The 21609-nt window shown below is 33.6% G+C and overlaps 1 protein-coding gene across 2 annotated transcripts; it reads left to right on the top strand.

The window, feature by feature from the left end:
- Window positions 1-150: 150 nt before the first annotated feature.
- LOC136040286 (zinc finger protein 583-like) lies at window positions 151-20233 on the top strand. Of its 2 annotated transcripts, none has more exons than XM_065724533.1 (4): window positions 151-776; window positions 3730-3905; window positions 10904-11053; window positions 13417-20233. In XM_065724533.1, the coding sequence occupies exons 2-4, from the start codon at window positions 3839-3841 to the stop codon at window positions 14559-14561; spliced, it is 1362 nt and encodes a 453-aa protein (XP_065580605.1). In that variant the 5' UTR covers window positions 151-776; window positions 3730-3838; the 3' UTR covers window positions 14562-20233. The 2 variants fall into 2 exon arrangements, with proteins under 2 accessions (XP_065580605.1, XP_065580604.1); XM_065724532.1 differs by having other exon boundaries at window positions 151-2858.
- The last annotated feature ends 1376 nt before the right edge of the window (window positions 20234-21609 follow it).

The following is a 21609-nucleotide window of genomic DNA, read 5'->3' as shown; positions in this document are numbered from 1 at the left end:
GTTAGTTTATATATTTAATATATGCTATGCTTTACCCCCACCCCCCTGATATGCAAACATATAGCCCAAATTTGTTTCTAAACTATTGCAGATTTGCAATTTAAATATCCTATTATTTTGTAAAAAACAACCAAAAACGCATGCTTTAATTGAAATTTTGGTAACAAGGAAGAAGAAAATGCCATAACATTGATAAAATTTATTTATCCAATTTAGTCATGGAGAATCAGTGCTTGTGGATAATATAACATTAAAAAAATGGATTTATAATGGAACAATAAGTTTGAGTCCAATTTTATAAAGTTTGAGACCAATGTTTTAAACCTTTTTATACCCCATATTTAGGTCATTTTTAAGAGGTCAAAAAGTGCTTAAATCTGAATTTCCAGTAGAAGTGATTATTTATTTGTAAGAGTATAAAAAAAGGCATCAAGAGGTATATTCACTTTATACAAAAGTCAGTAATACTGTTTGCTATAAATTTACCCACAACTTAGTTCAATCTCAACTTATGAGGTTTTAAAGATCTACAAATACATTTTCTAAATTTGCAAAAACTCATTGGTATGGCTTAAAATTATAATCAAATAAAATGAGGTGCATTTTGAGAACTAAAACCAAAGAAAAAGAAACCATTAACTGAAAATTAAGGTTAAATGTTGTTTTGTCCAAATTCAATAAGGTTAGACCTGTCAATTAGGCAAATTTCCAAGACCCAGAAATCAAAAGAGATTTAATATAAAAGCTTGGCAATACCTTCCTGGAGTATGTTTTTGGTAATTGTTTAGTTTAGTCACAAGCTGTTTAAACTGGAAACTATGCTGCAATTCAGCATAGTTTCCAGTTTAGAGCACTATTGAGCAAAGTGAGTTGGCCCATGAGCCATCTGGACAGCAGGGCATGGTCTGTATTCTGATTGGTTGACTTATTAGTTGCTGTTTATGACCTACTTTTTGTTTAGTCTTTCATCCTTCAAGCCAAATAAGTATTCAATGAATATAGAATACAGAACTTGCCCTGCTGCCTGCAGGGCTCATGGACTAATTTGCTTCACTCTCTAATTGTTTTCTCAGTATTTACCAAATTTGTTTCACCAAGGCCTTTCCATAGCCAAAGCATCTTCAAACAAATTAAAAAACTTTATAATATCCATTCTGTCAGAAGGCATTTCTTCAAATCAACAGAACATAAACATAATATTTAACTAATTGCTCTGATTCACTAGTTCACTGGCTAGTTTAAGCTTGAAATTGAACGTGGATAATTAGCATTAATGGATATGTAAATTATTTAATAGTCTTTTATATAGAAATTACCAGTGATGCTTGGAAATAGTATTCAAAATAAAATTTCATTCATATTGTACAACCCCACAATTTCCCCCTGCTTCAGAACACTGCCCACTTAAATAAATTTAGTTTGTTGAAGGGGGATTTTAGAAAGCTAAAAAATGGATTTTAGAAAGCTAAAAAATGGATGCGTTTCTAGAATTAGCATTTCTAAGTGCTCTAAACTGGAAAGTATGCTGCTTTGCAGCTTAAATTCCAGTTTAGACAGCTTGTGATGAAAATAAACATTTACCATGTTTTTGGCCCTGGATTTAATAATAAAATTTTCATTTTCCTAACCTAGCCCCTTTCCAAGATTGCAGAAACTAGCCAAACTAGAATTTTACCTCATATTTTCCTGGAGGGAGAACCTTAATCAGAAATTTTTGGAGTCATTCATAAGGACTATACATAGACCTAGGCTATTTCTAAGACAAAAGAACTGAAAATTCAGTTGCAGACCTGCAATTAAATTCCCTATAATTTATCACTATTTGTCTATTGATGTTTTTGTGAGAAATAATTAGATGGCTCTGATTGTGTTTTATTAAATATTTAGATTATTTGAATTGAATCCATGCTTATTTTATCTCTGCCTATTTCCTTGTTTTTCCAGTATTTTCTAAGAAATTCATTAATTTAATAGAACCTATTTATTAACAGAGTATATACAACACCCCCACCCACTAATGTGCAAATATATACTTAGAATTGTCTCCTGGATCTATATTTAACCTTCATTTGCATCACAAATGAACTTTCCCCCAGTCCTGTGATGTGCAAATATATACTCTAATTTGGATATATTTAGGGGTGGGAGTAAAGTTCATTTGTGATACAAATGAATGTTGTATTTAGATTCAGGGTGCAATTATGGGTATATCTTTGCACATTAGGGGGTGGGAGTGTATACTCTGCTAATATATAGGTTCTAAGGAATTCATAAATTTATAAGAAAAATTGGTAAAACAGGGAAATAAGTGAAGATAAAGATTTTCCCATTGCAAAATGTGGTAATTAGGATTATTCTTTGTATTGTCAAGTAAGAATTATTTTCTTAAAGTGTTTGCTAAAAAAATTTCTTAATGGGGGGGAGGGGGGCAGTATATATTCTGTTAATATATGGGTTCTTACAAATTCATGAATTTCTTAGAAAAACTGGTAAAACAAGGAAAGAAGTTAAGATGAAGATTCCCCCATTGCAAAATTATTAATTAGGATTATTATGCATATTGTCCAGTAGGAACTGTTTTCTTAATGTGTTTTGTTATATGCAGCTGGTCTCCTAGGTTTATGCCCATCTTAGACAATAAAGAGACATATTTTTAGATTGCTAGATTGATACTGTTGTTTATTGTTCAGTTTGTCTTTTTGGCAGGTTATCCTCAGCCCCTTCTAACTATCTCATGTAGCCCTTGGGTGTATACAGGAACGAACCAAACGATGATGAATTCTCACCTTGTAAAATTCAGACAATTCCAATTAGTCCAATTTCTGTTGGTATCATCCATCTATTAAAATAAAATTTAGGTAACAATAAACACCTTTTCAACTGAATTTCCGTTGCTTATGATAACAATCAATAAAAAAGAAATAAGTAATAAGAATAAGAATAAAGTAATAAGAATAAAGTAAGAATAAGTAATAAGAATAAGGTCAATGCATGGGATCATTGGGAGAATAGAATGCATAACTTTTTTCAGGGTAACTTATTTTATAATGAAAAACAGTATAAAATAAGGAGTAAAATAGTTATGTATGTTTTATTAAGTTGACTCCTTCAGAAGAGCTGTAACTCGTAGACAGTTACCAAACATTCTAAATTATTTCTATACGATATTGATGGACATGGCTTTTTTTTTCTTTTACACCATGTTCCCTAGTGGAAAAATATATAGCCCAAATTTTAATTATTTTTCCACAGTTCAAACAAAACTGGTCTAAAATTAGGTATTATTTCACCTCTCTTACATAGAGACAAAGATACTGCTTCTTGCCATTTTTTGTTTTCTTTTCAATTATCATTTGACATCCAAGTTTCATTTGAATTGAGTTCAAAATTGGGTGATTAGACTTATGCCAAATGGTTTTCACAATTCTCCTGAAATCAATTCATCTATAGGCCTATGCTTTAACAATAAATACATGATCCATAATAAGATGATAGACAAAAAAAATATGATTTAATACTTTAGATGAGGCAATTCTCCAACCAGAAAATTACCCATACATGCAGTTCGTCTTCTACAGAAAATTCTCTCTAAAAATCCCCTTTCTCATCACACCTAAAATCCCCAAATGCTTTGACTACTGAAGGGGTTTGACTTATGCTCTCAACTAAATCAAGACACAATCAACTTTGTGTTTATTTAAAGAAGTCACTTTAGCTTGTGTATTTTAGGGACTTCGTGCTTCTACTCATCCCTGTAAAACTGGAGTATTGTATCCAAGTGTTATTGCCAGTAGTATACATTTGATAAGTGGTATTTACTCAATTTAGAAGCTTTGTTATGGACTTGCCTCAAATTCCAATGGCTGAAGATGTCTTGCTATGTGAAGTTTGTACTGACAAGAATGGTAAGTTATTCAAATAAGTTTGCAGTAACAGAATAAAATTAAAGCAACATTTGCTTTAGTAAAAAAAATTTCACCTCTTGCTTATTAAGTACTGTAGTGACAAAAAAAAATGCGAAAAATATGCAATTGCATATACCCTTGTATCAAATCCTAAATAGCTAAGCAGGGGCATAGTTTCATCAAAGTCTTTGGGGGGGGGGCGATTTGGAGCCAATTTTTCCAAATCAAGCGAAAAATTGGCCATATAGTACCATAAGGGCAAATATTTACTAAAGAAAACTGACTTGTTTCTCTGAATGCTTGAATTATGCAGGCTTATTTTAATTTTGACAAAAATTTCTGTAGAAACTAAATTTCAGCTTGGGGCAGGGCTGAGCGAAGTTTGGGGGGAGGGAACTAAGGTCTGAAGGGGCCAGTTGTTTCCCCTGCCCATAGCAAATTATGCCTCTGGAGAAATGGTAGATTAATGTGTTTTGTTACACAAAACAAATAAAAGCTTTAAATATTTACTATAACATTTTATGTTTGAGGAGGAACCATAATATCAGCCCAAAGAATTTTCTCTTTCTTGAATCCTGGCATGATAAAAAAAGAAAAAAATACAGCCTAAATTTAAGGTTGTTATGTAGCAACCACATTATTTATCTGAAGGAAAAGCTTGTTTTTTTTTGTCAAAATTCTTTTTTACTGTTTATAAAAATTATGTATTTAGCTATTTTGTAACTGGCTTAACTATACATAAAAAAAAGAATGCAGTTATATAGTGGCTTCAAAATCAAAGATACAGAACCTTGCTAAAATGTATTAAAGGATGCCTTGTCAGGATTCAACAACAATATTTTAGTGCACATTTATCAATATGTTGTAATCAATATATGGTAAAAATTTTCAAGCTTAATTTCCCTTGGATTTGACTATATTTTTTTATTTATTTTTTGCGAAGGTGTTTCTAGGGGGAGAAGGTTTCAACTCCCCGCCCCCTGAAATATTTGACCTAAAAATAGAGCAAAAATACATGTAGGTCAAACCAAAAGAACACAATTATATAGTAGCTACAAATGAAAGCTACTGAAGTTTGCTAAAAATATTTTAAAAGATGCTTTGTTAGAATTGATTAACTAAGTTTTAATGCAATTTTATCAAGCTTAATATCAATTTTCAAGCTTGGAGTTGGCTCTTATGTTTTCCCTCCTATTTCAAAAGTGTTTTTTTTTTAAGTTTGCATTTGTGCTTTCTTTTCAATTTGTATGATGAAATGCTTTTTTATGCTTAAATGAAATGTGGTTTATTAATTTTTTTGAAATTTTGAAATTTTATTTTCATTAAAATAAAGTGTAGGGCTCAGTTGACAGTAATTATAATTAAATGGAATCCAAAAATTCTATTTTCCCATGTCTGTTTTCATGTAAAATAAGAAAAGTTCAGATTTAAATGAACAAAATATTTTGCTGTTAAATTTTTTTTTTTTTTAATTTGGCCTTAAAGTTTTTGGGAGACTAATCAGAGGGGGGGGGGCTAATCACTTCAACAGAAGTGATTACAATTTTTTTGCTGTTGGTCCAAAAAAAAATTAAATATTATATAAAATTTTCTAAAATAAACAAATTGCAAAAGAGCAAAGAGAAAGGAGAAAAATTATAATCTCATAAGGAGAAAAGGGTGAATTTAGCTGTTGATGAAGAAATTTAACTACAAAAGGTTAAATAGAATTCTCTTAGTAAAAAGAAGAAAAACTTATAAATAAATGCTAAATTGTCAGGAAGCTCGCCCAGTAAGCTAATGGAAGACTCCTAAAAGGCCTTAAAGGCCTACTGAAATAGGACTTGCCTAGGCTCTGGTAGTTGCTGCCTGAAAAAAAAGTTTAAAACAAGAGAACAATAACAATTGCAATGAAACAAAAATAAAATAAATTTAAATGTTTTGCTTTTCATAACTTCAATACCTCCAAAGTTATTAAGACTCTCAGGAATAAATATCTGAATATATTAAATTTTTAATTCGCATTCATGTTTTTTCCTCTTTAATATGGGCTATGATTGGGATTTAATTTATTATCATATTATGACAAATGACAACCTAGCTAAAAGTAAATATTGTTTCAAACAGTTTGTGGTAACGAACTGTAGTAAGGAGCGACCCGGCTCAATAGAAACCAAAACTCTAAAAAATGGAATTTTGAGAACAATAGCTATATCAAAAGAATCGCATTTTAATGCTGATTTTAAATATATAAGTTTCATCAAGTTTAGTCTTACGCTCCAAAAGTTACGAGCCTGAGAAAATTTGTGTTATTTTAGAAAATAGGGGGAAACACCCCCTAAAAGTAATAGAATCTTAACGAAAATTACACCATCAGATTCAGCGTATCAGAGAACCCCACTGTAGAAGTTTCAAGCTCCTATCTACAAAAATGTGGAATTTTGTATTTTCTGCCAGAAGGCAGATCACGGATGCGTGTTTATTTGTTTTTTTTTTCTTTTTCCCAGGGGTGATCGTATCGACCCAGTTGTCCTAGAATGTTGCGAGAGGGCTCATTCTAACGGAAATGAAAAGTTCTGGTGCCCTTTTTAAGTTTCCAAAACAATTGGAGGGCACCTAGGCCCCCTCCCACGCTAATTATTTTCCCAAAGTCAACGGATCAAAATTCTGAGATAGCCATTTTATTCAGCGTAGTCGAAAAACCTTATAACTATGTCTTTGGGGACGACTTACTCCTCCACAGTCCCCGCGGGAGGGGCTACAAGTTACAAACTTTGACCAGTGCTTACATATAGTAATGGTTATTGGGAAGTGTACAGGTGTTTTCAGGAGGATTTTTTGGTTGGGGGAGGGGTTGAAAAGAGGGGGATGTACTGGGGGAACTTTCCATTGAGGAATTTGTCATGGGGGAAGAAAATCTCCATGAAGGGAGCGCAGGATTTACTAGCATTATTTTGAAAAAAACAATGAAAAAATAAATAGGAAAAAGTTTTTTTCAGCTGGAAGTAAGGAGCAGCATTAAAACTTAAAACGAACAGAAATTATTACCCATATGAGGGGCTCACCTCCTAATACCCCGCTCTTTGCGCTAAAGTATTTTTAGTAATGTCAACTATTTATTCTACGGCTTTTGTGATTCAGGGGTAATTCTTAATGAATTGTGCCAAAATTTAAGATTTAGTGTAAAGAGAGAGGTACTGACGAGGGGGCGAACCCTCTCATATGTGTTATAAAAACATGAGAATAAAAAATTCTTTACGTAAGCTAGTTTATAAGTTACGTATATCTTTTACTAATAAAAAGATTCGTAAGAAATTAAAAGTTCTAGTTGCCTTTTTCATTAACCAAAAAATTGGAGGGCAACTAGGCTTCCTCCCCCGCTCCTTTTTTCTCAAAATCATTCGATCAAAATTATGAGAAAGCCATTTAGCCAAAAAAAAAAAAAAAAATGCAAATTTCGTTTTAATTATTTCTCTGCGGAGAGCCAAAATCAAAACATGCATTGATTCAGAAACGTTCAGAAATTAAATAAAAAAAACAAGTTTCTTCAACTGAAAGTAAGGAGCGACATTAAAACTTAAAACGAACAGAAATTACTTCGTATATGAAAGGGGCTGCTTCCTCATCAACGCCCCGCTCTTTGCGCTAAAGTTTTTTACTGTTTTAAAAAGAAGAGTTGAGAGAAAGAGTCAAACTTTAGCGTAAATTCCACCAAAGAGAGCAGATCCGGTCCGGTTATGTCAGTCACGTATCTTAGACAGGTTTCTATTCTTCCCATCCAGTTTCATCCTGATCTCACCGCTTTAAGTATTTTCTAAGATTTCCGGTCCCCCCCCAACTGCCCCCCCCCAATTACGCTTGATCCGGTTAAGATTTAAAATAAGAGATCTGAGTTACGAGGTCCTTCTAAATATGAAGTTTCATGAAGATTCGATCACTCCTTCGTAAGTTAAAAATACGTAATTTTTTCTTATTTTTCAGAATTAACCCCCCCCCCAATAGAGCGGATCCGTTCGAATTATGTAAATCACGTATGTAAGACTTCTGATTATTTTCCCCACCAAGTTTCATCCCGATCCCTCCAATCTAAGCGTTTTCCATGATTTTAGGTTCCCCCACCCCAAACTTCCCCCAGTGCTACCAGATCCAGTCAGGATTTAAAATAATTGCTTTGAGACACGATATCCTTCTAAATATCAAATTTCATTGAGATCCGATCACCCGTTCGTAAGTTAAAAATACCTCATTTTTTCTAATTTTTCAGAATTAACCCCTCCCCCAACTACCCCAAAGAGAGCGGATCCGTTCCGTTTATGCCAATCATGTCTCCAGGACTTGTGCTTATTTTTCCCACCAAGTTTCATCCCGATCCCTCCACTTTAAGAGTTTTCCAAGTTTTAGGTTTCCCCCTCCCAACACCCCCCCCCCTAATGTCGCCAGATCCGGTCGGGTTTAAAATAAGAGCTCTGAGCCACGATATCCTAAATATCAAATTCCATTGAGATCCGATCACTCGTTCGTAAGTTAAAAATACCTCATTTTTTCTAATTTTTCAGAAATACTTTTCAAACACAATATCATTCCAAACATCAAATTTCATTAAGATCCCATCACCCGCTCATAAGTTAAAAATACTTCATTTTTTCTAGTTTTTCGAATTAACCGGGCCCCCACTCCCTCCCCCCCCAGATAGTCAAATTGGGAAAACGATTATTTCTAATTTAAGCTGGTCATGTCCCTGATACGGCTGCCAAATTTCATCGTCCTAGCTTACCTGGAAGTGCCTAAAGTAGCAAAACCGGGACCGACAGACAGACCGACAGAATTGGCGATTGCTATATGTCACTTGGTTAATACCAAGTGCCATAAAAACTAAACAAAACGTTAATCTACTCAATAAAATATTATTTAATGTTTTTTTTTTGGAACTAACTTAGCGAAATTGATTCCTTAATATAGTTGGACAACAAATTCGACACCTCTGCACCAACATGTAATGACAGTGTGCCTCTGTGGCTGTGGTGTATTTCTGGTATGAGTAAATTATTTTCAGATGAGGTTTTTGGGTATGAATGATATCCTGAAGCTATTTGAAACGTATTAAGTATTCTTTGTCCAGGTGGGGCTAAAGAATTAATGCATGAATAAACTTGCATCTTGGAGCATAGATATTTTAGAAACATTGAGAACTTTTGTGTGGTGAAATGAATCACTTGTAGTTATTTATATAAAAAGAGGGTTTTTACTTCCCAATTTCGTATTAGTTGGAATTTTACGTGGATTATAATTAAACGAATTAGAATAAAAAGCGTATCCATACTCTAAATATTGAGAAACGAGAATATAATATAAAGTTTTAAGTACTTCACTAGGAATAAAATGCTTTAGTCTATTTAGTGTAACTGCCCTTCGGGAAATGTTATTGGAAAGTACCCTGTTACCTCACATGATCATTTGAAAAAATCATATATTTCATCTATAGAAAACCCATATGGTCTTAGTCTTAATCCTCTTTGTGGTAGTTTCTCCTCTCTTTTAGTTTGACTTGGTTTTCCATTGTAATTTCAGTTTGTTTTGGATTTCATTTATTTGTGTTGCTAGTTCTATAATTCAAACATTATTTGAATGTGTTTCTTCTCATCTTCGGATTAATGTAGCCCTTTACTTTCTATTGAAAACGTTTTTAAAATTGACTATAAAATGAAAAAACAGTTGTTTATTCAGAGAGATTTGGTGTTGTGTTTTATGTCCCTTCTATTCATATTTTGTTTTAGAGGTTGAAGATGCTTTTCCTAGCGGGAGCAAAGAGCTTTTTGATATTTCAAGCGTTTGTCTATCCCCTAAGCTTGAAGCTGTTTCTTTGTCTCCTTGTCCCAGCTTTGCAGGACCATTTAAGTTAGAAACTGACATCCCGGATTTGGAATCCACCTGTTGTGACAATGAATGTATGCTTCAAACATTTGGTTTTGTATAATCATGAATATTTCATTAAAAAAAAACAACTATGGTATATGGACTAAATTTTAGTATTTAAACTAATCTTCATGTGAAACTTTTTCTTATCTTATTCCAGTAAGCAGGCATTTGCTAAGCCGGTTTTGAAGAAACCTTAATGGGAACTTCAAATTCCCTCAAATGGGAACTTCAAATTCAAAGATCTTGGAATGGGAACTTCAAATTCCCTCAAATGGGAACTTCAAATTCAAAGATCTTGGAATGGGAACCTTAATGGGAACTTCAAATTCCCTTCTGTCACCAAAACATCTCCCTGAGGCTGTTTCACTCAGGATTTCTACGTCGCTTGTAGAATTTGGCTCTCAGGATGTTGTTAGCGATGACGAAGCTATAATTAAACGAATATTGTTGTTGAATCAATTTTCAATGAGAAAAAAGAATTTTGTTCCAAGGAATTTTTTCTTTTGCTAAGATAAAGCATGAAACATTACGTAAAGCTTCAATAGCTTTACTGAAAATGCAAAGCAGGTCTTCCTCGTCTGGGGTGGGAGAATGTCATAAAGAAAGATTTAAAGGAACCGGGAACATCTTGGGAGGGTATAAAGAGGGAGGCTTTGTATAGATTGGGATGGAGGAGGAGCGTGCGTAGCTCTTTTGGTATCAGGCGGCTTGGTGCTTTGGTGAGTTGGTAGTAGTAGTACTAGCGTTAAACACAAAACCATTCTGAGGTTTAAAGTAGGTTGAAAGTTGTACAATGTTGGCAAAGGGCCAATTAAATTGCCATTCCAGTCTTGAGTGGTTATAAATCTTTTTCTATTCATAAACTTTAACTACAAACTACTGGATATGAAAATATGTGAATAAAATTTTAAATTTGTGAAATCAGTTTTGTAGCCAATTAAATTTATCGCTCTTGAATTTATTCCAACCTCTTTTTATATCTAATTTTCCCATTTTGTAGACTGGTATTTGTATGCTCTGTGGGTTTCATTTTTTCTGGGTAAAATATTCAGACAATGTTATTGTAGATTGACTTTCCATCTGTTAATATCTTTATTTTGTAGAAGCTGAAGCTACTTCATCAATTGACACCGAAACAATTGGAGAAACTTCTAGTTATTTTCCGTCATCTGAGCATCAAAGTCGATCTGTTGGTATTTCATTGAATATAGCATCTGAGTCAAACTCACAGGAACTGGATAGAAATGGCGAAGGTATATTTGGAACTACAAGTGGGACTTGAAAATTCAGCATGATTAAGGATAATTTTTTGACATTATAATATTTCACATTTCAACAAAAATATTTGACATTAAAACAAGTCATTAAATATCATTGCCAAAAGTCTATAGTAAGGTTTACTTTACGTTTCGAGTCGTAGGCAAGTGGATCAAAGGAATTTAAATAAAAAGTACTGAAATAGTTTAAGACCAAAAGTGGGTCTTGAGCCTCTCAGCATTAATCTGAAAACTTGCTTTTAAGTAAATAGAAAGTTAGACTTACGAAGCAGAGGTGGAGTTTGTTTTTTTTTTGCTTTGTTGATTTTTTTGTAATATTTTTCTGCAAAACACCAATTTCCTCTCGAATAGGATGAAACTTAAGACAAAAATTTCAAACAAGTATAGAATTAAACTTGAAAGTATATTAATTATTACATAAAAAATAATGACTGGCTTTTTTTTTTTCAAGCTATTTAAAATGTGATAAAGCTCCTTCTTGTGTGGTATTATCAGCTCATCAATAATAAATGGTAATTTTGATAATATTTTTTCCGGTGCTATTTGGTGCTAAACGGTTTTTCGGTGCTATTGGTTTTAAACTAATCTCTCGCTACCAGAAGATTCAACTGTCATGAGAATGCTGAACGCTGATTCAAAAATAATAGTTCTTTTTCAAATTCAATGGAACTAATATGTTTCATACATTCCTAGTCTTTTCGATTCTGGAAAATAAGACCCCAAAACCTCTGAAATATAATGTCCAGTTGGAATGAAAAGTATCTTAGAAATTATACATATTTTACTGAACGGTCGCTTGAATTACTAGATAATTGTTTTCTTAATTGGAAAAGAGTCTGAAACCCATCTTACATCATGTGGCGTCAAGTTGAAGTAACAATTTTACTATTCTTTTTGAAAGGATAGCAGTGATTTGTCGCTTTATTTTACTACCACTAGCAGTATATAGGAAAATCAGGGACAAATGGGTTAGACCTCGATTTTTGTTTCGGGTCTTAATGACATTTTCAGATTCACCTAACCTAGTAGGGATTGTTAGGGCGGAGACTATTAAAGCTGGTTGTCACAATAAAAATAGTTTTAGAATTCTTTATTAAGTTTCTGAAGCTACGTTGTCTATTAGGAATATCCAAGATTGTCAATCATAGTGGAGGTCATAAACTGGTTTCCAATTATCGTTTAATTTTTTCTCTGAATAGGAATACTTGAAGCCATTTTGTCTGTAGTAGTTAAAGACTATTTTAGTGACAACTATTGGTTGAAAATTTAGACTGGTTTAATTGAATACAAAGATGACAAATAGAAAAAAGCAAAAATTGAAATTACACACAAAAGAGGAAAAAAATTGAAAGAAAGATAAAATTCAAATGTGGTTCATGTTATTGCTCTCATTTTGAGCTCATCTGAGGCTAAAATGTCTCATGGCAGTTTTTGTACTCTCTTTTGTCGATTTGATCCCAAGTGAACGCTAGAGTTTGTAAAGCAAATCACTGTACATTTGTTTTCAGAGATATTGCATACCCATGGTAATAACTCTTTCAAAATTGTATTTTTAAGTGAACTGTAATAAAAAAAACTTGTACAGAAAGATTTAAAGTAAATTGGAACTTACTGGGAGGGTGTAAAGAGGGAGGCTTTGAATAGACCGGGATAGAGAGGGGTTTGTGTAGTTGTGTTTTCCTCAGGCGACTTGAGGTTGTGGTGAGTTGTTAGCAGTTGTAAAAGTACTCTAGTAGACTCAGAAACTTACATATACAACATTTGTAATTCTTTCTTATAACTGATTTCCCACACCTATCTGCCCACTTTTGCTTGGGTATTCCCTCGGTTTGTACATTTGATCGTTCAGCTTAGTAGGTGAACCTTAGTAGAAAATTTTTCTTGTCTATCTTCTTGTCTATTTTTCTTATCCATAATTTATAATACAGGGGTGCATCTAGGGTTTTACTTTTGGATGCGGGATTTAAAGAATGTGTCAACAGAATCCTCCAGTATGTTGGCTAAAGCAGAAATAGGCTAAACTTTCATGGTAAATAGTTAAATTTTCCAAGATGTTGGCACTTGATCCCTCCCCCTTAGCATTGCCCCTAACTAGGTACCATGGTGCCATCTTCTGAATAAGTTGCGCATATAGGACAGAAAAAAAAAATTGGCTGATATCCGAAATTTTTTTTCACGATTTCTGATAATAACACTGACCCCTGTATTGATCTGATAATATCAGCTACCCGATATATTGGTCAAGCCCTAATTGTTATAACATCAATTTTTTGTTAGTCATATTTGATTAGTTTTAGTAAAAGAAAAATTTGGTTCCCTATTAATTTTTTTTATTATAGGGATGATACATTCTACTGTGTGCAGGTCTGAGGATGTGAGTCAGCCAATACTGTTAGGCCCAAAACCGATCATTATGGTGAAGAGAATGACAGAGAAGGCTATTGAAGAATTAACAATTGGAATCTGGCGTTGTGATTCCTGTGGAAAAGCAGAGAAATCCCTTTTGATTCTAGGTCTTCATGTTAACACTAGCTGTGAAGAGCTTACGAAAATGGAATGTGATGTCTGCCATGAAGTAGTTCATGATTACAGCAATTTTGTTGTTCATTGCATGGAACACCAAATGGGAGGGACAAGGACATGTGCCATATGTTTAAGAGAATCCATTGATGATATGAGACAACATCTAGTGTTACAAGGTCACATTTCACCAAACATGTCTGAAGTAGACCTGAAAAGCGGATACTCAAATTCATCTATATCAGAATCTGATGAAAAGGGTTTAGAAGATCAAAAATCATACTTGGATATTCTGTTGGACAGTAAAAAGCACAGAAGATTAAAGAGGCATAAAAGTATACTCACGGAAAAAAGAATATATAAATGGAATCTATGTGAGAAATGCTTTTCTTCATCAAGCAATTTGAACAGACATCAAGTTGTGCATGAAGGTCACAGGCCATTTGAATGTAATATATGTAAGAAATGCTTTTCTAGTTCGACCCATTTGAAACAGCATCAAGTTGTGCATACAGGCGACAGGCCATTTGAATGTGAAATATGTAAGAAATGTTTTTCTTCTAAAAGAAATTTGAACAGGCATCAAATTGTGCATACAGGTGACAGGCCATTTGAATGTGAAATATGTAAGAAATGTTTTTCTTCAAAAAGAAATTTGAACGGGCATCAAATTGTGCATACAGGCGACAGGCCATTTGAATGTGAAATATGTAAGAAATGTTTTTCTTCGCCAAGTAATTTAAAGATGCATCAAATTGTGCATACAGGTCACAGGCCATTTGAATGTGATATGTGTAAGAAATCCTTTTCTAGATCAAGCAATTTGAAAAGGCATCAAATTGTGCATACTGGTGAGAGGTCATTTGAATGTAATATATGTAGGAAATCCTTTTCTCGATCAAGTCATTTGAAAAGGCATCAAATTGTGCATACAGGTGACAGCCAATTTAAATGTGAGATATGAAAGAGAGCATTTTAGTTAATTGGAACCTGAAATGTAACCTAACAACCCATTCACGGAAGAAGTCTGATAGCTAATAGTTTACAATAAAAACTTTTAATGGAATAGTGATTTTGGTAGACAGAAATTTGAATAGACGTTGAAGAGTTAAAGCAGTTCATCTCAGATCTGAACTAACGATTTATTACATGCATCAATGAAAATTCTCTGTTTTTTTTTATTCTTTGACAAGTAAAATTCGGTCTTTATCTGAGAACTCTTACATCTTTAAAACTACAGAAGCACAGCAAGTGCTTTTTTCTCCTTTCTTAGGGTCTGTTTTGCCTTCTAATTTCTAGTGCCTGGTAAAATATATATTTAAATGGGTAATTTCAGCTCAAGTATAATTCTTCAGTGTTCAAAACGCATGATTAATAAGATTTTGATGTATCCGACCATTTAACAAGAAACATAAGGTTCTGTGGTTCTTACCTTAGCGCACAAAAAAAAGAAATGAAAAGTATTTGTTTGTAAATAAATTAGGTTCAAAAACGTTAAAAAGCTTTATTTTCTTGAAAACTATGAATGGGCTTGAAAACTACAAAAAAATGATAGTCCTATGAAAAAAAACGTTAATAGTCAATTATATTGTAAAATTACTGCATATAAAAGCCATATTATATTTGCGTCTTTTCTTCATATTTTTCTCTGACTTAAAAACGTTTATTTTTTGGTAGTTTCTTTTTTCGGGGTTGTTTTTGTATTCATTTAAAACACTAAGCTCTTTTTTTCTATCAGAAAAATTTCGAGAAATTTCAAAAAGGTCTCAACGAATATACTATCCTTAAGACGGTGTTGTAAATTAATTTGACTTGATATTTGGCTATTTGTGTGCTACTATAATTATTGTTTACAACAGTTGAGTCTTGTTATATCATCGAATTTCACTTTATTTATCTATTCGGGGGGGGGGGGGAAGATGTAAAGGCAAAAATCGGACATAAGACAATTCAGTTTAAAGTGCATGGTAAACTTTTGTCATCTCATTGACAAGGAAGTCAGATTAAGCTGAGTTCAACTTATTCCTTACAAACAGTGAAGGAAGAACCAAGAGTAATTTTGAAATCCTTTTCTTGAATATTCTCAATCTTAGATATTGGATTTTTGGTGCGAATAGTTACTAAACAACTAAATATTGTAAGTTTAGAAAGCAAATTTAGCTGGAATTATTATTTTAGCAGATTTAATTATTTCAGATGCCAGGTCACTTAAAGTAACGTTTTAGTGAATCCAAGGTCTTTTTAAGCACAATTTTTTTTGACAAAAAAACTTATCTTTAACTGCCAAACTTCACCTCAACGAAGTTTTACAGCTGCAACTAAAAAGTCATTTTCTGGTTCACCTGAAAATTTTTAGTATTGTTTAGCCGGTGAAGTGGAAATTGAATTTTATTTAAGAGGGGGCTCCCAAAAATTTGCCAATCATTTTTTTAATCTAATTGTTTTGATTGAAACATACACCCAGAGGTCAAATTTACAGAAAAGTGAAAAATCTATCTGTTTGTCAAAATAAGTGCCCTTGCTGAACCTTACCCCCCCCCCCCCTTTCTCCATGCTCGTGCCTTCTCAAGACCAGGATATAATTTGTGCTTTACTGAAAATAATCCTTATTTTGAACCATGTGTTTTTATTTCACGTATTTTAAATAAGAGCTTTCAACTGACATTCTGGCTTTCTACTCTGTGCTCAAGATTTTGCTATGGCTATTTCTGACGGATAATACATGTACAATGTCTAAAACTATGCGTGTACCCATGATAACCAAGAAACTTCCTCGGAACCTTTGTCAGCTCTGAAATTATTCCATTGACTATGAAGTATAGAATATCTGATTACATGGAATATTGAAAATCCAAGATTTGATCGTCTTCTGTACGATAACTTTTGCCACTGACAGTGGTTTTAACATAAAATTGATCTGTTTGCTAATAACAAACGAATTTACCGGCTTTTCTATTTGAATTGAATGTTGTCTACACATGTTTTAAGTTACTTCAACCATGTTAAACTAGAGCTCTTGACATTGAAACTCTGGAACATGCTGTGCGACTTCTTGAAAGAGAGTGAATTTCTGTAAGAAATCTTTCCCTGATATTCTGTTAGGCATGAAACTGTAAGGCGCTGTAAGGAAGGAAAAACAATAATCTATGCAGAAAAAGTAAAATCTCAGATGTGCGATCTTTGCACTTTAATGGATCCAAGAACAGGATTATAGTTTTCTCCAATATTTATACTGGAGAAACAAATAAATTTTTGTAGTATTTTAGAGTTCAAAGTGCAGGAATGTTTTTGAAAGTTATTGTCGACAAGACTAATTCACTAAGATTGGGATTAAGCAAAGGTGAAGAGGTAATGTTTTATATTGAAAAGAACAATCAAATTAACAGCCTCATTTACCTTGATAGTTTTACCTGATCCATGTACTTCCTACTCTCCTCATCAGTTAACGCATCCGCTCTCACACTTTCCGAACAACCCAATTCATCCCCTCGCCCTCTTCGACCTAAACTAAACCTCCTCTCCCTGAACCTCTCTGGCATGTGCATAAAGATCTAGTAGCTAGTAATTCACCGTCTTCTCTTGCCACATTTGAATCTCCTGGCCCTGAGACCTTTTTTATGTTTTCTCCGCTATCGCATCATACCCTCACTGTGTTAATGTTATTGTACATGACCACGAACCATTCTTAACCTTAAAGGGTATTTAAATAAATATGTTGCTTCCATAAGGCAGAAATATTGCTTCTTTAGGCGCTTTTCTGAAAGCCTGTTCACAGCCATCAGTCTTTTACTTCTCAATGACATTAGACCTAGGTCCCTCTGAATGAAGAACCTATTTATTATATTCTACCTGAACAATCTCCAACTTACTAGCAATTTCATGTCCCATAATTTGCATGCTGGATGCATAGGTTAAATTACCTTAGTTGCAAATGTTTATTTATGCATTTTTCTATTATTAATCTTTGCTACCTGGCTCGCAGACACGACATGAGAGACTCACTTCCCTTTTGAAAACTTTTCTCTATGTTTTGGAAATTTATCCATTAGCTTTTATTTCACTTCCACAAAATTGATTTTAATAAAAAGAATCAGCGGACTTTGGAATTAAAATCAAATAGAAAACTTAAGCTCGAGATGGCACCAATCATGCAGTAGAAAACAGCTGGACTTAATGTTAGCCTAAAATGGAGCATCATGATTTGATAGATTTGGTGTCTAAAGATGGACCTTGGTTTCCTCTTTTATTGCACTAGTGATTCAAGGTGTGCCAGTAGGTGTCTTTCAGGTCTATTGACGCTGCCCAATTTTGATTCCTGTGCTGCGTTTTGATTGCGGTTTTCCGTTTTGAAAGTTGTCGCATTTAACAATTCTATTAGACAAGGTAAGTCTATTACTAGGCGCCAGCACTTGTTTGAGCATTACAGCAATATACAATTATAAAGTTTTTAACTGAATATTTCACATATTTGATTCGTTGATCGGGTTGTGTATAAGGATAGTTTTTTTAGCCTTTACGATAGCCCTCTTTGATGACGTTCAAAATGAATTTTTCGTTTTTTGTATTTTTCAAATTCTTAACAAAGTGGGACAAATAATTTTCTACAGGAGGATGATCTTGGCTTGACGCCAATTAAGTATTTGACTCATTTCTCCTTTTATTTTGGGCTGGAGTAAAGGTACAACCTTTGTTATTGTTAAAGTCTTAAATTCTTAGCTGGGAATGAAATAGCCGATTTTCTTCACATTTTGGTTTCTTTTGGTCTGGCCCATCAGAACCTCGCTGGCTTAGTAATATGATACTTTTCGGACTGAGAGATGATGTAGACGAAGTTTTATGAGAAGAACAGTGCGGTTCTAGAAATATAGAGGATCTGTCGACCAAGTTTTCACTCTTAGGTTAATAATTGAGAAGTCCCTCCGTTGTCAAACACTTTTGGTCCTCAGTTTTATCGATTATGAGCAAGCTTCCGATTTTGTTGATAGAAGAGCGATAGCAAAGGTCTTATCCTTGTATGGTATACCAGAAAAATAAATTAGAGTGATTTGTGCTATGTATGAGAATAATACTAATATTCCTAGCTGAAGACTTAGCATTCTTCCCTAAGACACCATCAGCAACTTCACAAATTGTTTTTCTAAAATTATTCCATCCATCTTCCATATTGTCAAATTTTAAACTTTCAAGTTTAGTATTCAACTGTTTTTGGAAGATATTTCTCAAATTTTCACCGTGGAGTCTACCAACATCATAAATTTCCGGGAGGTAGTTACCCTTCCGAAATTTCAGCTTTAAATTAAGCTTAGGCACTACTAGATGGTGATCTTTACTTTTAACATCAATAACAGCACTCCTATACACCCTAGTATCTTGTATTGATCCTGTAGTCTTCGGTTTATAATAGCATAATCAATAAGGTTTGCTGTCTTACCATCACGTGAATACCATGTCAACTAATGGGCCATTTTGTGACCTAACACTGTATTGGTTATAACTAGGTTGTTATAATTGCAAAAGTCTATAGCCATTACTGTTTTCTTTTCCTACTCCAAATTTACCTAGGCTAGGATACCATCTATACCTATTTCTACCAACCTGGGCGTTAAAATCTCGTAGCAAAAACACCATATTACTACCTGGTACACTGTATATTTACTCCTGTAACTCTAAGTAAAATTCATCTGAGTCACTAGTATCTCTGTCAATTGGTTCAACAGGGGCATATACTACTATAACTGATACCCTGAACTTTTTAGTCATAAAATGAGCAATTAGTATTCTATTATTAATACCTTCCCAGCCTAAACAAGACTTAGCAACTTCCTTATTCATCGTGAACCCTACCACAAAGTAGAACTTAATTAGCGCATTCTGCTTTTCTAGGTACTCTTCCACCGCCCCTGCAACAATTTTTCTCACGGACAGGCAGGTACTCTTCTTCTTTACGTAGTTCTTGTCGACGATTTATTTTACCAAAACGATCTTTTACAGCAGCCCAGAGATCTCCTGGATATCAATCAATTATTTTATGGAACTCTATCCCTTCGGATATCCCTCTATTTCTTTCTGCAAAGGCATTTCGTCAGATTTTTCCTGTTTAGTAATTTCTTTCCCTCTCTCTCTCTCTCCTTTGTTTTTATTTTTTCTGTTTCCTCTTTTCCTATTGTTTCTCTTTTTTTTGGAATTCTTCCTTAACTCATATATCTCTCTCTCTCTTATTCTTTTTAAAATTGTTTTCAGGAATCTTCTTAACTTTTAAAGTCCTTGTTTATCTCTCTTGATGTCCCTCAATTTCTTTCTGGAAAGGCAGTTTCTTGTCGGGTCTTTACAGTTCAATAAATTTTCTCTCTCTTTTTTTTTAATTCTATCCTAATTTGTATGTCTCTCTTCTCTTCTTTTAAATCATTTTCAGCTATATGTTAAATCTCCTGCTAAATCTTCTATCTGTTAAATATCCTATCTGTTAAATGTCCTTGTCATGTTCCAGTGTTTTTTTTTCTTTTTTTGTATATATTTTATAAAAGTGTTTTATTCTTGTTTTCTGTGGTCCATTACAAGCAAAGCTTCTTGAGCCTAGTAACCGCTTTACTTTGTAATAGTTTTCTTTTAGTATCAATAAATTGATTGATTGATTGATTGATTAGTTTATATTTAGAAAAGGTTTGTCGATCGTCATAATAGACAAGTTTTGCATAGTCTTGTGGTAATCTTATCATAAAACAGAAAAGATTTTGCAAATATATCTACCTCTGTGTGAGGTAATGGCGATGTCAAAACAAAACATCCACAATTGCATAAACAAATTGGAGGAGCAAAAGATGTATTTAATATACCTTTTTTGATAAGCTAACAAGCAATATGACTTAAAATCGGTTACATTTATTGTGGGAAACCGTGTGATTGTTTATTTTTTTTATAACATAAGACTATGAGATTTTCTCAAATTAAATATTAATAGATTTCTCTGATGGGTCTTGATTCTCTATTCTGCAAATAACAAAGTAAATTTTTTTTTAATGCTACCTTGAATTGATAAAGAATCTTTAACTTTACTAGCTCTTGAAAAAGGTAGGGCAGTTATTGGTTTCCCACAGATGACCCAAAAACGAAATTTACAAGTGTCATAAATGATAATTCGTTGGAAGGAAAAGAAGTTTTTGCCCCACCACCTAGCAATTAACAAACCTACAACCTGGACCGTCATGTAAAACTAGACCAACAAGGGCAGCTAAAGTACAGGGCGTTGGCTAGTTGTCTGAAATAATGCAAATCCAAAATGAAGATGAAAGAAAAATCGGATTAGAAGATAAGTGACAGCGGAGTCAAAACATGACGAAATTAAAAATAATAATTATGATGATTGGGTTTGGGATTTTGACATTTATAAGATCATCAATGCTTACCATGCCTTTGTTGGAACAAAAATATAAGTTTCTACGATATGTATATCATAATGACAAAAGATAAACTGGGGCAAAAGTTGACGTTCAACACTATAAAAGCTCCAAATATAAACGTTATCTGAGGTCGGCATGTTACTGCGGTATGGACTTCCCTAAGAGTAGGAAGGATTGGCGAAAAGTGATCAATTCTGACAAGTTAAATGATGAAACTATGACAAGTAATTGCCTTCCACCTTCAGCTTGGTATAAACATTATTCTTCGATTTTTTCAGTGATTAACTATTCAGTGCATTCTGTATATACTCGCCTTCTTACCCCCCCCCCCTCTTTAGTACAACGCTTTTGCAACGCCATATAGTGCCCATGTCTTTTTCTTCCGTAATTGATGCTGTGAAAAGTTTAAAATCTGATTCAATAGATAAGAATGGTATTTCTGAGATGCACATGCCGATTGAATGCAACCCCCTTACATCTCACTTTCAGCTTCTTTTTCAAATGTGTCTATGCACTTCATACATACCTGAGAGTTTTCTGTGTGGCACTGTTTCGTCAATTTTAAACACGGGAAAGTCGCTGACTGATTGTTCCTGCTATCGACCTATTACTGAA

This window comes from Artemia franciscana, chromosome 20 (genome assembly GCF_032884065.1).
Source record: "Artemia franciscana chromosome 20, ASM3288406v1, whole genome shotgun sequence".
Lineage (NCBI taxonomy): Eukaryota > Metazoa > Arthropoda > Branchiopoda > Anostraca > Artemiidae > Artemia > Artemia franciscana.
The sequence above is the reverse complement of the archived record's forward strand: the minus strand, read 5'-3'. Positions and strand labels throughout refer to the sequence as shown.

Coding starts and splice junctions, on each gene's coding strand:
- LOC136040286 (XM_065724533.1), top strand. CDS start 3,839: ATGGACTTGCCTCAAATTCCAATGGCTGAAGATGTCTTGCTATGTGAA. Junction 3,906..10,903: donor AGTTTGTACTGACAAGAATG/GTAAGTTATTCA, acceptor TTTATTTTGTAG/AAGCTGAAGCTACTTCATCA. Junction 11,054..13,416: donor ACTGGATAGAAATGGCGAAG/GTATATTTGGAA, acceptor TTTTTATTATAG/GGATGATACATTCTACTGTG.